The sequence below is a fragment of the Diabrotica virgifera genome, chromosome 2 (genome assembly GCF_917563875.1).
Source record: "Diabrotica virgifera virgifera chromosome 2, PGI_DIABVI_V3a".
NCBI lineage: Eukaryota > Metazoa > Arthropoda > Insecta > Coleoptera > Chrysomelidae > Diabrotica > Diabrotica virgifera.
The window spans coordinates 280,092,527-280,110,495 of NC_065444.1; the positions used below are offsets into that span (position 1 = coordinate 280,092,527).

General features: G+C 30.4%; 2 protein-coding genes across 3 annotated transcripts in view; one reads left to right on the forward strand and one right to left on the reverse strand.

Moving 5' to 3' along the window:
• Nucleotides 1-17,969, forward strand: part of LOC114332108 (MATH and LRR domain-containing protein PFE0570w) — a 110,269-nt gene that overhangs the window by 15,719 nt on the left and 76,581 nt on the right. The window contains exon 2 of the mRNA XM_028281833.2: nucleotides 7,124-11,272. Coding sequence (XP_028137634.2) covers nucleotides 7,234-11,272 — 4,039 coding nt within the window. The 5' untranslated portion in view covers nucleotides 7,124-7,233. The remainder of the gene's footprint in view (nucleotides 1-7,123; nucleotides 11,273-17,969) is intronic.
• LOC114332110 (sulfiredoxin-1) overlaps nucleotides 1-17,969 on the reverse strand; it is a 38,943-nt gene that overhangs the window by 10,139 nt on the left and 10,835 nt on the right. The window lies entirely within an intron of this gene.

Genomic DNA, 17,969 nt, shown 5'->3' on the forward strand with positions numbered 1-17,969 from the left:
ACCTTTTTAAAGGTAAGTTTTTCTGATTGTAAGGTAGAGATTTTCTGATTGTAGGTACTGTTTATCCAACAGTTTTAAAATACACACTTTATTTCGCGTCTTGTTGTTAGGTGTAATGGCTCCGTTCAGCTGTTGTGTGCAGACGGTGGAAAAGTTCAACAAGTAAACACTTATTTAATCCAAATTAAATACTCATATTTCTATGTAAAATGTCACATTATTTTATAAATAAATAAGTAAGAAACAAAAGTTGTTTGTGTTTTACCTTTATTGTCCACTTGAATAAAATATTAAATATTGGAAGTACCGTATGGAGGCTATGTACCTAGCATGGAGGCTAGATTATGACACCCTTCCTATCCAATCAACAACAAGAACGTTTAAAATTTCACACCTATCATGTCGAAGCTACAGACCACTTATGTAGAGGCCAGATTTGTAGTATCCTTCCATTTAACCAGGTGCTGAGATGGCGCTGAAATACGTGACATGTTTTTTAAAGAGTAAGATCGCATTCTACCAAATCACACAACACTTTTTTCTATGTTTATTATAACGATCATTTCCATCTCCACTCTCTCCATTAGTTTCATCTCTTTTTGTTTCGTAATGTATTATGTTTTCCATCTTTTGCGCAATTTTGCTGGTTATTAGCGTGCTCATCACTGTATTTTTATATTTCAACAATTGTTTTCTTTAATTTTGTACCCTTGTTGGTGAGTTTCCTATTACTCTGGGCTAATTAGCAAAATACAAGAAAAAGTTATTTACCAGCAATTTTATTGCTGGAATCGAATCTTATTATTGTATGTATTAATAATAGATATAGGTATGCAAAGTCCGCAGATAGTGTGCTACTTTTTTTTATAAACAAAATGGGGCCCGAAAATCGTGTTTTTTTTCAATTTTTGCTCTATAACTCCAAAGATTTTAACTTTACACCAAAAACACTCAAATAAAAATTGACCGCAATTAAATTCTGCACAGAGATGTGTTTTTTCCGATTTACTTCGATGAAAACTTTCCCCGGAAAAGCGGGTTTTTCCAACAAAATCTTTAATTTTCAACTAAACTTTTAGATAAGTAATTGTTAATCAATAATTAAATAGCTTGGTAATATAAAAGCCCTTTTCATATAGATTATAATTCCAGAAGACGATGGAAATTGAACGAACAGTTTAGCAACAATTGAATTGTTAATTAAAAATTTACGGTCGCTATAATAACGACAATAATTATAATGCATAAGAATAACTATGATTTTTTCATAAAAAGGCACTATACCTATCTAATGTACTTTACAGAATTGAAATTGGACTATTTAAGCGGCCTCAGGAATATTTTAAAATTATAAATAATTTTTTGGCTTATAAACTCTCGGGAAATATTAAACTAAATTAAATTGTGAAAACGGTATTCGAAAGACAGCGGCAGGACGCTTCTTTTAAAAGAAAAAACGTTTAATTATGACGAGTGGTTCTTGAGATACAATCAGTCAAAGTTGACCGGAATTTACGGCAAAGATATAAATAATAGGATCATAATTTTTAAACCATCACCTTTTTATTTTTGTCCTCTTTCTCCACACCAATTTTTATATCTTTAAAATACTCATAACATATATTATTATAATAAAAACTATCGATAATACTTATGAAAATTGCCAAAAATAGCAAAATTCCAATCAAAAATTAGGTATTTATATGGGAAATAAGCCACAATTAAAATGAAAAAAATAATTTTATTAACGTTTCGTTTTTTTATTTTCAAATTTAAAAATGATCTAACATACTATCAAAGAAAATTAATGACACCTCACTACAGTAAGACACCACATTTTTATGGAGTGCCGAAAATTCATAAAGCGAACATACCACTTAGACCCATTTGTAGTACCATCAATTCTCCTTGTAGTGAACTATCAAAATTCTTATTAAACATTCTAAAACCATTTGCTAATAATGATGACACTTTTATAAAAAATACAAAACATTTTTTAAACAAATTATCAACTATTGAATTTAATCCAAATAATATTTTAGTAAGTTTTGACATAAACAGTTTATTTACAAATGTACCATTAGATAAAACTTTAAACATAATCAAAACGAAATTAGAGAATGATAATACATTGGCAACTAGGACAAGACTAAATGTATCAGCTATAATGGAGTTATTGACATTATGTACCCATAATACCTATTTTCAACTAAACAATGAATTCTATAAACAAAATTTTGGTCTAGCAATGGGCTCTTCTTTATCTTCATTATTGGCTAATATATTTATGAAGGATTTCGAAAATAATATTATTTCTAAACAAAATTTAAAACCCACAGTATGGTGGAGATATGTAGATGATGTGTTTTCAATATGGCCTCATGGATCAGAATTGTTGGATACATTCCTGAATATTATAAACGATCAAGAAGAGACAATAAAATTTACAATGAAAAAGGAATACAATAACAGCCTACCTTTCCTCGATGTTTTGATCTCAAAGAAGGATATTGGATATGAGACTCAAGTGTATAGAAAACCAACACACACCAACAGATATCTCAATTACAAGTCAAATCACAACATCAACGTTAAAAAGGGAATCATTAAATCCTTATATGATAGAGCCAAAATCACTTGTTCTAACGAAAATTCCTTTTTAGCAGAAAAACAATTGTTAACATCTGTTTTATTAAAAAATGATTATCCTTTATCGTTTATAAATAAGGAATTGTCAAGATTGGATCGAATGGAACAGAACAACTTAGAACGGGATCCTACAACATTCACCAGAAATAATACGAGGAAAATATCAATACCATATATAAAAGGACTATCCGAGAAACTTAAAACAATAGGAAATAAATTCAACATTTCAACAACATTCAAAACAACAAACACATTGAGATCTATTCTATCTAAAACTAAACCTAACAATGATCAAGAAAGAACAAAAAATTGCATTTATAAAATACCTTGTGAATGCGAACAATTTTATTTAGGTGAGACATCAAGACCATTAGACGTTAGAATAAGTGAACATCAATCTTATATTAAAAATAGAGAATTTGAGAGATCTCAAATATGTCAACACGCATGGGATAATGAACATAGAGTTCAGTGGAGAGATTCAAGTATAGTCCTGAAAGAATCAGATAGTAAAAAGAGAAAAATCAAAGAAGCGGCTCTAATTATGCTAAATGAAACCAATTGTGTCGCAAATTCCTCGGTAGAATGCAGTAGGATGTGGTTACCCATACTGAAAGAGGAAGTCAATAGAAAGAAAATACCAAGATTAGTAAGTCAATAATATCGAGCTAGTACATATTTTATATTTTAGTATTACTTATATATCTAGTATTATTAATAATATTTATAATTTAAACATGTTACAAGTCAGAATTTGGTATTACTTTTTGAGAGTAAATTAATGTAAGACCAAATACTTACGATGTCGGGATAGTATCACAGGTTTTTCCTGGTTTTCCCTTGTGATTTACTATGAAGTCTCTAACGCGAGAATTTTACTGTCGTTGCATTTGGTTGTCTTTTTAAAGACATATCACATGCTATAATTTTTTATGACGGATATTCTTGAGTTGGGGTTAATTTCATGTAATCGAATGAACTATCTTTCAGTAAGTCGTCCCAGGAACGCAACTCATAAAATATTGGCAATATCATTTTAAAGTCTTCTACTTTAAAATGTATAATATATGTCTGAATTGCCAATATAAATGAGTGAGATTAAATAAATTATTAGAAGAATTTTTTTTGCTTAGCAACAACACTTTAGTTTATTTTAGTAATATTTTGTATTTTGACAACGGCACCCGATTTGGGCGTCGAAACGTTAATAAAATTATTTTTTTCATTTTAATTGTGGCTTATTTCCCATATAAATAATTAATCATAAAAATGCCACAAGGAAATAGCTTCAGAACAACATTAAAAAATTAGGTTGGAGAAAATGTAACCCCTTAAAGTTCAAAATCGATATACGTTAAAAAAATGCATTTTCTCGGCTTCCCATGGAGCAATTTCCTTCATTCTTTTTTTGTTCCCTAATAACTCGAGTAGAGCCATCGAACTAACGCATTATTAAATGTCAAACTTGCTTTTGTTTTGTTATAATAGATTAATTTATTTATAAGAACAGAAAACTACATATTTTTTCCACTTGTAGGCTTACTTACTACAAGTGTACCTTTTAAAGTTAAAAACATAAATATTCTCATTTGAAAGCTGTATAATTATTTAAACAATTTTTATTTAAACAAATTAAAATTTTGTGTTATAATAAATAAATTAATTTATTATAACAAAACAAAAGCAAGTTTGACATTTAATAATGCGTTAGTTCGATGGCTCTACTCGAATTACTTGGGAACAAAAAAAGAATGAAGGAAATTGCTCCATGAGAAGCCGAGAAAATAGGCTCTGAGCTTCGCTGGTGTCGCTCTTGGCGGATTACTAATTCAACTTTCACCGGTAATTTTTAAATTTATTATTTAATTGTTATCGCTTAATATTTACAACGCAAAAAATTAATTAAATTGTACTCGATTTTTTTAAGATTTTGCTAATCATTTTGACGTTCTATTGATAAAATATGAATTTCTTACTTCGGATACTTTCACAATTATCGTGTAGATGGCGCTAAGATTAACGTTTATTTCAATCAACGATATTACCGAACATTAAAAAACTTAAATTCAGTATTTAAAACGTAAGTATATTTAGGGTAAAAATATATACTACAGCTTTGACCAACTAATATTTTTTATAATTAATGTTTTTACTTTTAATTTTAAATTAATCACTTTGACATTTATGTCAAATTTCCGGTAAACGTTTACAGACTTGCCCCTACTGGCGCTCGCGAATTTGTAAATATCCCCTCTACGTACGAGCTCACAGCGTACTTTGAGGGTTACATTTTCTCCAACCTAATTTTTGATTGGAATTTTGATATTTTTGGCAATTTTCAAACGTATTATCGATAGTTTTTATTATAATAATATATGTTATGAGTATTTTAAGGATATGAAAATTGGTGTGGAGAAAGAGGACAAAAACAAAAAGGTGATGTTTTGAAAATTATGATCCTATTGTTTATATCTTTGCCGTAAATTCCGGTCAAATTTGACCGGTTGTATCTCAGGAACTACTCACCATAAACGTTTTTTCTTTTAAAAGAAGCGTCCTGCCGCTGTTTTTCGAATACCGTTTTTATAATTTAATTTAGTTTAATATTTCCCGAGATATTCTATTTGTTTATAAGCCAAAAAATTCTTTATAATTTTAAAATATTCCTGAGGCCGCTTAAATAGTCCAATTTCAATTCTGTAAAGTACATTAGATAGGTATAGTGCCTTTTTATGAAAAAATCATAGTTATTCTTATGCATCGTAATTATTGTCATTAAATTTTTAATTAACAATTCAATTGTTGCTAAACTTTTCGTTCCATTTCCATCGGCTTCTGGAATTATAATCTATACGAAAAGGGCTTTTACATTACCAAGCTATTTAATTATTGATTAACAATTACTTATCTAAAAGTTTAGTTGAAAATTAAAGAATTGATGGATTCGACCGTTACTTGATGGAAGTTCATTTTATCTCACAATAAAACACCGAAAAACGTTTGTTTTTCTATACTTCCAAAAAATTTATTACAACTATGTTATTACTACAGCTGTTTCGGCAAAGTGCCTTTCTCAAGTGATATATTTTACAATGTGTTTGCCTTTTTAAGTCTTTAACTGAAGAGGTTGAGGAGTGGGGAGCTGTTTGTCTCGAGTTGGTCATTCAGAATTATATCTGTATTTTTCAATTTATTAATTTCCATTGATTCTAAAAGTGATAGCTTAAGGCCTTTATTTTGAATATGTAGAATTTGAAACTCTTCATTGAAAGAATGATTATGATCTAGAAGGTGAAGTGCGTATGTAGAAGTGTCTGTTTTTCTATTGTTGAAAGCCAATTTGTGTTCTGCTATCCGTTTGTCAAAGTTCTGCCAGTTTGACCGATGTAAGTTTTCGGACAGTCACCACAAGTTAGTTTGTACACACCACTCTGTAGTTGCTTTCTCTTTCGGCTTTTATTGTTCTTAATATATTTGCTTAAGTTGTTGTTAGTTCTGAAAGCTGGTGTTATTCCTTTCTTTTTTATGTATCTGGCTATTTTGTTGTTATTTTGCCAGTATATGTGAGAGAGCAGAAGGTACTGGGTTCTTTCTGTGGTGGTGGATACACTAATTTCAAGGCTTTCTTATGGAGTTTTTGGTTTAAAATGTTGTTAACTGTTTGTTCGTTATAGCCATTGTTTACTGCTATTTGTCTAATGATATTTAGTTCTGTCTCGAAGTTATTTTTTGTCATAGGAATTTCTGTCAGTCTATGTATCATGCTATGGTAGGCTGCTAATTTGTGTTGTGTAGGATGGGATGATGAATTGTGTATAGTTGTGCCAGTATGGGTAGGTTTATGATATTGTGAGATGAAAATTAAAGATTTTGTTGGAAAAACCCGCTTTTTCCGGGGAAAGTTTTCATCGAAGTAAATCGGAAAAAACACGTCTCTATGCAGAATTTAATTGCGGTGAATTTTTATTTGAGTGTTTTTGGTGTAAAGTTAAAATCTTTAGAGTTATAGAGCAAAAATTGAAAAAAACACGATTTTCGGGCGCCATTTTGTTTATAAAAAAAAGTAGCACACTATCTGCGGACTTTGCATACCTATATTATTAATACAATCATAAGATTCGATTCCAGCAATAAAATTGCTGGTAAATAACTTTTCCCAAAAATGGCCTATTCTCCGATAATCAGCCCAGGGTTATTTATTCTATGCCCAGACTATATTCCCCTCAGTAGATCCGCCATTGAATCTTTTGCATATAATTACCTACTTAGTCTGCAACTATAATTACAATGGTGTATTGTGAAATGTATTTTTTAAATGGTCTTTTACAAACGTGAATATTTTTATTATCATAAAGCAAAACTGATTATTATTAAGTAGATAGAAAATTAAATAAGTAATTAAAAAGTGTTCTTATCATATTAATTTTAAGTGAGTTTTGAATTTTTTTATTTTTTTCGTGTCCTTTCGTTTTAGGGTTTGGTGTGGTGGTACTAGCGACTGTCATGTAAATTATAAACAGATGATGTTTACTATTACTGGAAAATTTTAATTTTAAAAAACTTTTGATTGAAAATTTTGTGAAAATGGCACCTACAAAGAAAGTTAGAACGTACGTAAATTCCAATACTAGTTTAGTTAATAACTCTATAGATGCTTTTAATATCTTATTTGCGAAAAACATGACAAAACGGCTATTAGGAAGAAAGAAACAAAAAATCAAAATTCAAGAATTGCCCACAAGAAGAAACTGCGAATCGTTATTAAATGATGACTCTTTACAGATAAGTACAGAGGATACATTTGACAAATTATTAAAAACCAAAAAGACCCCGCCAAAACTTACTATACTTGAATCCTCAAATTCAAATTCTGTTAATGAAAGTAAGGTTTTCCTCTCATCACCAAAAACTAGAAGACAAAAAGCTAATTTTAGTTTGACTAATGATTCTAACAGTCAACAGTCTCAGTTAAGCCGTCTATGTCAACCTTCAACAGAAACTAATGATTCTAACAGTCAACAGTCTCAGTTAAGCCATCTATGTCAACCTTCAACAGAAACTAATGATTCTAACAGTCAACAGTCTCAGTTAAGCCGTCTATATCAACCTTCAACAGAAAGGATCGAAGAAAGTCTAGAAATTGAGATTGTTAAGAAGAAACAACCGAAAACATCGTTGAGTTACATAACGATACCAAAAAATAAAAGTTTGATGGAAAATAGTAGTAATTTTGCAGCAAATATGCAGAAGAAACTCATACATTGTAGTACTCCCATAGCTGCATCTAAGGCCCAAATTCAAAATTACACAATATCTCCAATAAACGTTAATTCTTTACTAAAGAAATCTTTTGAGCAAATTGACAGCTGGAACAACGAATTTCCTGCACCTACTAGTACGAATACACCTCTGAGAAGACTTGTTATTGATAAGAACCATTCTAAGTATGTGAAATCTTCAAAGGTCTTGAAAGAATATTCTCCAACAGTAAATCATTCAAAAGATTTTAATTCGCCTGGTACAAGAACAAGTTTTATAACGCTGAGACATAGAAAAGTTATAAAATCTTACAGGAAAAGGCATAAAAATATTTCTAGAAAAAATAAAGTTATAAGCTTTGAATCTTCTCGGCAATCAATTGTGAATTTTGTCACTAAAAGAAAAAACACAAATGAAAAACATTCATCTCATGCCTCGTTTAAAGAATCAGATAACATTAACGAAGAAAAAAATAAAGAATTATGTATACAAATGCGAAATTTATCAGTTAGTGATGTGCGTAATTCAGTAACGAACTTTGAAAAGTTCTATTCACGTAATTTAAGTTCCCAACTTATGGATAATACAGAAGATTTATCTGATGTTCAAGGTACTAGTAAAGTCAGAAGCCTTTTTGTTAGTCTGTCAAGGAAAAGCTTAGATTGTGAAGATTTCGAAGAATTTTTTGTTAGTAATATAAACCATCAAATAAACTCCAAAAGTAGATCAAAAGAGAACTTAAGACATTTAGACATATCAAAAAATAAAGTTGAATACGTAAGCGATGACAATAACGTGATAACCAATCATGTTGAAATGCAAAATGCTGGCTGTGATCAAGATGAGTCTGAAACGAAGAATGACGTAGAGCAAAAATGTTTAAGAGCTACTACAGTAAAACTACAAAAAAGGAAGTCTCAAGAGGATACATTTGATGATTTTCTTCGGAAAAATATGAAAGTTATAGAAAATAATGAGTGTTCTTCTAATTATAGTGAAGATGGTTCATCAGAAATTTCTTCTAAATTTACATACAACAAATCTGATATTTCTTATAAAAGATCATATTATTTAAGATCAAATAGTGAAGTACAACAATGTGAGATACAAAATTGTTCAGAAGAATACTTCTTTAAAACGTTAAATTTAACAAACAACAAAATTGGGTATAAGAAAAAGAAGTGTAAGGATTTAAGAATTAATTTGACAAATTTACCATTACTACAATCCAAAGAAGATGAATTTGAATCTTTCTTTGTACAAAATTTGGGCCGGACTGGTAAAGATGAGTATGTTCACAAAGAAGATCAAAAAGACTTATCTCAAACGCCCAACCGATTAAAGGTTGTTTTAAACAACAATTTTGGACATGATTATTTAGAAAACAAAGGTCTTGAGCATAATCGGATAGTAGATCTAAGAATTAATTTGAGAAATTCACCCCTTGTGCAATCTAAAGAAGAGGAGTTTGAAACATTCTTTGCTAGCAATTTAAGCCGTGATAATCAAGACCATTATGTTTCCGAAGAAAATCAACAACAAGAATTACCTGTGATACAAAAAGAATTAAGGGTTGTTTTAAAAAATATCTTTGGACAAAATTATCTAAAAGATGTAGTTCTTGATCATAACCAGACAAAAGATTTAAGAATTTTGACGAACTCACCATTGATGGAATCTAAGGAAGAGGACTTTGAATCATTCTATGCTAGCAATTTGGACCTTTCTAATGAAGAACAAGTTCCCAAAGAGGATCAAGACACGTTACCCCTAAAACAAAAACAGTTAAAGATTATTTTAACAAATGTGAATAATGCAATCATTAACAAATACACAGACGACAACAGAATATCCTCACCAAATGGAGATACTTCTAGCGATGAAGAATGCCAACAAATTTCTCCTAAACATGTCTTTTCAAACAAACAACTTGTAGTCAAACTTATAGAAAATGATTACAGCCATCTGATGCCAATTTCCAATGTAAGTTTAGTCAGGGACAAACAAAATTTGGATATTGTTGAAACTAATCTTACAACTGAAGTTTACTCTGAATTACAAGTTGATAAAATATTTATGAACGTATCTAATAAAGAACACTTCGAAACCTTTTACACGAAAAATTATGGTGATAAAACAGATCTTCTTAGTAATTCTTCTTATGATTCTGACATAATAGAAAGTTCTATAATAGATACTTTTGCTATAGACACTAAAAGAACTAAAAATCGTTTTACAAGAGAAATCAGTTCAAGAACAAGATCATCCAAGTGCAGTATTACTGATAATATTAAAAGTAAACGTTCTTCCAAGAAATCAGTATTTGTACACGTAACTGCTGAAGATGAGTTAATATCTGATGATGAAGATGCTAGGTGCGAAACAATTGGGCAAGCAGATAATACACTTCAACCAAACAGTATTCAAAAATCAAGAGCAAACAATAGTTCACAAAATAATAGAATCTTTAGTGTACATATAACAGCTGAAGAATCATTCACATCTCCCACTGATAACGGAGAAGAAGAAATTATATTAAATAATGAAAGTAGAAACCTTAGATCTTATAAGAAGAGTACTAATAACATTTTAGATTCTTCTGAACATGAAATTAATATATCTGATAGTAGTACAACTGAAAAGAGTTTGTATAAAAATAGCAGAAGTAAACGTAACACACTCAAGAGTAAAGAGAATATAAGCTTGAACATTTCTGAAGATTCAACAGCTAAAGAAGGATCACCAAATGTTAAAAAGAAAAGCAGTAAGTCAAGAACTCAAAGAATAAATGAAGATGAAGAAAAATCATCAAGTTTAAGTGTTCAGGTTTCGTATGCTTTGAAAGATTGTGCAGAAAGTTCAAATATATTGGTAGACAATAGAATTTCTGATGTCCGAATAAAGGAAACTGATGCTATAAGAAGTAACGAGACTCTTTCTGAAGTTGAGGGTTCAACGAATCTGGATGGTGATTATGTTTTAAGTGCCAAAAATAGATCTAGTAAACACAGGAAATTGAGATCTAAGAGAAAAAATGAAGAGGAAATTGAGCATGTAAAAGTGCATACCTCAAGATCCAAAAATAATACTTTAGTAAGTGAAAGTCCATCTAAGATCAATGAAGCAAACACAAATAGTGCATCAAATGTTTCTCAAGAAAAGAATCAAAGGTTGTCTGTGATCTCAGATCATGTAGATAGTTCATATGTAGATCCAAATCATTTCAAGGTGCCAAAGAGTTTTAAATCACCCAAGGCTGTAATACTGAAAGCAGGAAAAAGTTGGAGAAGATCTTTGTCCTTATATAAAAGAAGTACATTGTTCTCAAAACCTGCCAAAGATGACCCATCATCTCCATTTACTAGTAAGTTATTTTTAATTTAATACCACTTTAGCCATCTTCTTATTCATCCTCTTTATAAGCAATTTTGCTTGTTCATTGGTGGATACACAAGGTACTATATTTCTATTATACAGGGTGGTTCATCTTATTCGCCTCGGTGTCTGTATGGAAAACCACTTGATATTTAAAAAAATTTCTTCAGAGTAATATAGAGGGCCATTAATACTACAATCTAAAAATAATGTGAATTATACAGGGTGCTCCAAAAAAGAGTGGTATATCAAAGTTATATTTTTTCTTATGGAATGCCCTATATATGATGACATTATTGAATTGACCTTAAAAAATAAGCTATACTTTCATAAGGGTTCCCTATACTTAAATACAGGGTGTTTTGATTTATTTCGATTTTTATGAAAATGTAAGGTTTTAGAAAAAAATAAATATCTATGAATCTAAAAATCAGTAACAAATTTTTTCTTGGATCTTAATAATAGACTATTTAGCAATCTTCTTCTTATAGTATATCCTCTTCTTATAGCAATTTTCTACTTCAATACTTAAACAGATGCTTACTGCAGCAAAATTTCTTACAGGGTGGTCAAAATATGAGATTGTTCTATTAACAAATTCAAGCTGTAATAACTTACTTATTTTAAATAGAACACCCTGTATCTTACTAGTCTATCGCGTAGAAAATTTACTTAGCTTTTAATTTATACTAGGGTTTTCTATACCTATCTTTTACAGGGTGGTCAAAATATTAGATTGTTCTATTAACAAATTCAGCTGTAATAACTTACTTATTTTAAATGGAACACCCTGTATCTTATTAATCTATCGCGTAGAAAATTTACTTTGCTTTCAATTCTTATTAGGGTTTCCTATACCTATCTCACTTCATTTTTGAAATATTTAAAGATTTCCTAATTTGTAAGCTTTAAAAATTAGAATTAAGTATCTATGTCGTGGTTATGTACAACACATCACTAACACCGGCAATATACTTAAATATCTTAGTCAAGATACTTTCATTAATAAAATTCATATTTTTATTATTTAATCACACAAAGTGTTCTTATTTTAAGTGACATACTCGATATTCTATTCTTTATAATGGAAGATATTTAAAATCTCTTCAATTCCATGTAAACATTCTCAATACATATGTTATTCTATAAATGTAAATTCCCATTTTATTCTGTAAATACCCATTTTTACGAATTTTTGTACAATAGGCTCGTTTTAGTCATAGTAGCCATTGCATTTAATTGTTTGTAATTGCGATTCAAAGATTCAAACAAAAAGTGGTGTTCTTAAATTTACTTAATAACCGTTGGTTTAAGATATGGAAAATACTTATACGGAATGAAATATAATTTAAATATCTTCCAGAATACGGCATCTAATATAGGGTATGCAGTTTAATATAAACATATTATTCAATGTCACATGTAGGCCAAAATCAACTAAATAAATACAACACTCTGTATGATTACATGATAACAATGAAAATTTTATTAAAGACAGTATCATGTCTAAGTAGATTGCCGGTGTTGGTGATGTGTTGTACATATTGTACATATGTAACCACGACATATTTACTTAATTCTAATTTTTAAAGCTTGAAAATTAGGAAATCTTTAAATATTTAACAAATGAAGGGAGATAGGTATAGGAAACCCTAATACAAATTGAAAGCTAAATAAATTTTCTAGCGATAGGCTAGTAATATACAGGGTGTTCTATTTAAAATAAGTAAGTTATTACAGCTTGAATTTGTTAATAGAACAATCTAATATTTTGACCACCCTGTAAAAGATAGGTATAGGAAACCCTAATATAAATTAAAAGCTAAGTAAATTTTCTACGCGATAGACTAGTAAGATACGGGGTGTTCTATTTAAAATAAGTAAGTTATTACAGCTTGAATTTGTTAATAGAACAATCTCATATTTTGACCACCCTGTAAGAAATTTTGTTGCAGTAAGCATCTGTTTAAGTATGCTAAATAGTCTACTATTAAGATCAAAGAAAAAAATTTTTACTGATTTTTAGATTCGTAGATATTCATTTTTTTCTAAAACCTTACATTTTCATAAAAATCGAAATAAATCAAAACACCCTGTATTTAGGTATAGGGAACCCTTATGAAAGTATAGCTTATTTTTTAAGGTCAATTCAATAATGTCATCATATTTAGGGCGTTTCATAAGAAAAAATATAACTTTGATATACCACTCTTTTTTGGAGCACCCTGTATAATTCTCATTCTTTTTAGATTGTAGTATTAATGGCCCTGTATATTACTGTGAAGAAATTTATTTTAAATATCAAGTGGTTTTCCGTACAGACACTGAGGCGAATAAGATGAACCACCCTGTATACTTATTCAATACCGATGTTCTCAATTTCTATTTTGAATTTGGTTGGTTCTTTACTGATTACTATTGTTTTAGTTTTCTGAGAAGAAATCATCACACTGAATTCTTTTGCTTTTATGTTAAAATTGTGGACTAATCTTCATCTTGGGCTATCAGTATTGCGTCGTCTGCATAGCAGAGTATTTTGACTTCTTTGTTTTCCATTCTCTATCTTCTTCCTTTGTTGTCGCTTTTGATGATTTCATTCATGATTAAATTAAAGAGCATGAGGCTCAATGAGTTCCCCTTTAGCTATAGTTGATCGAATTAGTTATTTTTTAATATCCAAGCATATCATTTGAAATTAAATAATCTAAATTTTCTGTTTCATTTTTTCTTCATTCTTTGGGGTTTATAAACGCGTTTGACAAATATATGTGCCACTATAGTATGCAGTCTACCGTCGCGTTTTTGCTATAATTTGTAGTATAAGAGCTGTGAGACATTTTTGAGTAGGTATTTTAGGCAACCTGAAAATTTTTCAGGTGACTTTTCCATGATAGCTTAATACAAAAATGCCGGTCTGGCTGGAGCGTAGCGGTTATTTTCCCCAAAAATCCCCCCCAAAGTTAAAAAAGGGTAAAAATTGTTATTACAAAAAATATCATTGACGTGACTTTAAAGTAAATTTAAATATTCAAATATAAAGAAAATAAACAAGCCAGGCGATTTGAGGGCGATTTTAACTCTGCAAGATACTTGCATGGGCGTCCCAGGATTATTTTCAGGGGATGCATCTGAACTTCAGAAGATTTCATCTGAATCTGTACATACTATTAACGAGTATAAAATATACAACTATACATGCATAGCTATGTACATTCCTTCCGGACAGGGACGTGCAATTGTTATTTTGACAGGGTATTTTTTAATATTAAAAATAAATATTCTAAAAAAGACAGGTTTTTTTTGGTGAAATTTTCCAACTGCCATGTGATCAAACAATTTACGCGTGCATATAAATGAAAAGCGCTATAGGTAAGCACCAGTATGAGAAAGAGCGTATACCGATAGCTCTTTGCGTCCTCTGTTGTAACTGAGCGAGTCCGTTCGCTCAAGAAAAATCACGTGACGACCTGGCGATACCCATGTTGTTGTAAGTAATTTTTTTTATTAAAGGAAAATAATACGGACTATATAATAGATTTTGCAAATATGATAGAAAAAGACAAATTTATTATTATAAATATATAGGTAGAAAAGTATAAAACTATAAACTAACTTAATTCTGTGTCCGAATCTTGTACTTCTTCAAACTCCTCATCTGAGCTTAAATATTCGTTCTCTTTTTCTTCGTCAGACTCCACTCGAGACTCAGATTCCTCTTCTACCTGATCTGTAAATAGTTGTAATATGTATTTAGAGTTAATTAAAAATTAATTAGTGATTAATTAATTGAGTTGCTACGTATTCTTACTTATATAACCAATACTTATCACATCAGGTTTTTTATTTCTTAATATAAGACCAAAGTAGCTCATTTTTTTCCTTCATAGTGTTGAGTATTTCTTTTTCCTTTTTCATCTTTCTTAATGTTTCCGTGTTTGCTATGTGTTGTGTCCATGATATTTTTTACATTATTCGATAACACCACATCTCACCAATGGCAAGTCTTTCTTCAGATGCGCCCGTGATTGTGCAGGCTTCGACTGACGAGTCTGACGAAGAAGAAGAGAATGAATATTTAAGCTCAGATGAGGAGTTTGAAGAAGAAGTACAAGATTCGGACACCGAATTTATTTAGCTTATAGTTTTATACTTTTCTACCTATATATTTATAATAATAAATGTGTCTTTTTCTATCATATTTGCAAAATCTATTGTATAGTACGTATTATTTTCCTTTAATTAACAAAAAGTTACTTAAAAAACTATAGTATATAATAGTTACTCTAACGTTTCGAGGCACAACAACATGGGTATCGCCAGGTCACGTGATTTTTCTCGAGCGAACAGACTCGCTCCGTTAGAACAGAGGACGCAAACAGCTATCAGTATACGCCCTTTCTCACACTTCTGCTTACCTATAGCGCTTTTCATTGATATGCACGCGTAATTTGTTTGATGACATGGCAGTTGGAAAATTTCACCAAAAAAACCTGTCTTTAGAATATTTATTTTTAATATTAAAAAATACCCTGTCACAATAACAATTGCACTTGCCTGTCCGTAAGGAATATACATAGCTATGTATGTATAGTTGTATATTTTATACTTGTTAATAGTATGTACAGATTCAAATGAAATCTTCTGAAGTTCAGATGCATCCCTTGAAAATAATCCTGGGACGCCCATGCAAGTATCTTGCAGAGTTAAAATCGCCCTCAAATCGCCTGGCTTGTTTATTTTCTTTATATTTGAATATTTAAATTTATTTTAAAGTCACGTCAATGATATTTTTTGTAATAACAATTTTTGACCTTTTTTTAACTTTGGGGGGATTTTTGGGGAAAATAACCGCTACCCTCCAGCCAGACCGGCATTTTTGTATTAGGCTATCATGGAAGAGTCACCTGAAAAATTTTCAGGTTGCCTAAAATACCTACTCAAAAATGTCTCACAGCTCTTGGACCATTGGGGTTTACTGAGGCACGCTGTGTAGGAACCTGTATTATAATACAGTGCCGACAAAAAAATCTTCACAAAGTGAACAACATGCATAAATCAGAAGAAGTATTATTTTAATTTTACAAATTAATACTTTGTCATATTTATCTAGAAATTTACTATTTTAGTGGGGAATAAGTCAATTTTGTGGCTTATTCATAACTAAAATAGTAAATTGGTATGACAAACTATTAATTTGTAAAATTAAAATAATAATGCCAGATTCTTTGCCAGCACTGTATATCTGTGTGGCTAAACGACACCATAATCTTTTCTCAGAAGGGTTTGCACACAATATTGAAAGACAACAAACCCTTTGCAACAGGCCCTTGCAGAGACAGCGTGACAAACGAATGGAGGCGCAGATACAATAACGAGCTAGAGTCTCTATTCGGAAAAGAAAATCTAGTCAGATATATAAAGGCTAATAGACTCAGATGGGCAGGGCACGTGATACGCAGTAACGACAATCGCCTTATAAACAATGTGTTCTGGGAAAGGCCAGATGGAAGAAGGTCTGTAGGGCGGCCTAGAAAAAGGTGGAAAGATGCAGTCAAAGAAGATCTAGAGAAAATGGGAGTGCGACAATGGGAATTAGTGGCACAGGACCGACAAACATGGAAGGCAATAGTAGACGCGGCAAAGACTCACGAAGAGTAGTAGCGCCATTGATGATGATGATGATGATGATGATGATGAACAAACCCTTTGTAGGCTCAATGTTTATTATTTGTGAATAAATATTTTCTTCTACAAGAGCTTTTTTACATTTCATTTCATTACAATCTTTCGGAAATTTTGTGGTTGCCATTGATAGACTGCACAATATAATAGATGTTCACATGTAGATCGCATCCTCGGGGTAGACGGTAGACCGCATACTATAGTGGCACCCAAATATGTTCTATTAATTTGCCCTACCGACTTTTATAACCGAGTTACAGGGTGTTTTATCGATTTTACCCATTTCTTTCCTAAGCCATAACTTTAGAACCACCCTGTAGATTTTTTTGATATTTGGTACACATATGTCTCATTCAAAACCCAAACGACCGACATACTAACCATAAGAAAAATCCAGGTCCGGATTACCAAAAAATTATAAAGTAATTGTGACCATAAAACAACACCCTGTATATTCAAATTTTGAAAATCTGCTTGCATATTTGAAAAGAGCACAAAAAAGTAAGTTTAATGGTTTGCTTCAATTTTTCGGCCAGACAATTTTATGATTTTAATTTTCAAATTATATTGAATTTTTTAAGATCTCTGACATTAAAAAACAGGTATTATTAAATTTTAGTAATAAATTATTAAAGTTAATGAATAAATACTCATTATAAAAATAATCGATACTTATTTACCACATTGGAACGACCCAATTACTAATGACAAGAAAAATCCAGGTCTGGATTAACAAAAAAATATAAAGTAATTGTGGCCTTGAACCAACACCCTGTATATTGAAATTTTGAAAATTTGTTTGCGCATTTTAAAAGAGCATAAAAAACTGTGATTGAAGGTTCATTTTAATTTTTTCGCCGTTGATTTTAATTACATCAATTTTGAAATTATCTTGAAATTTTAAAGAACTCAGATTAAAAACCAGGTATTATTAACTTTTAATAATTTAATGTTAATGAATCAATACTTATTTAAAAATACTTAATACTTATTTACTACGTTGG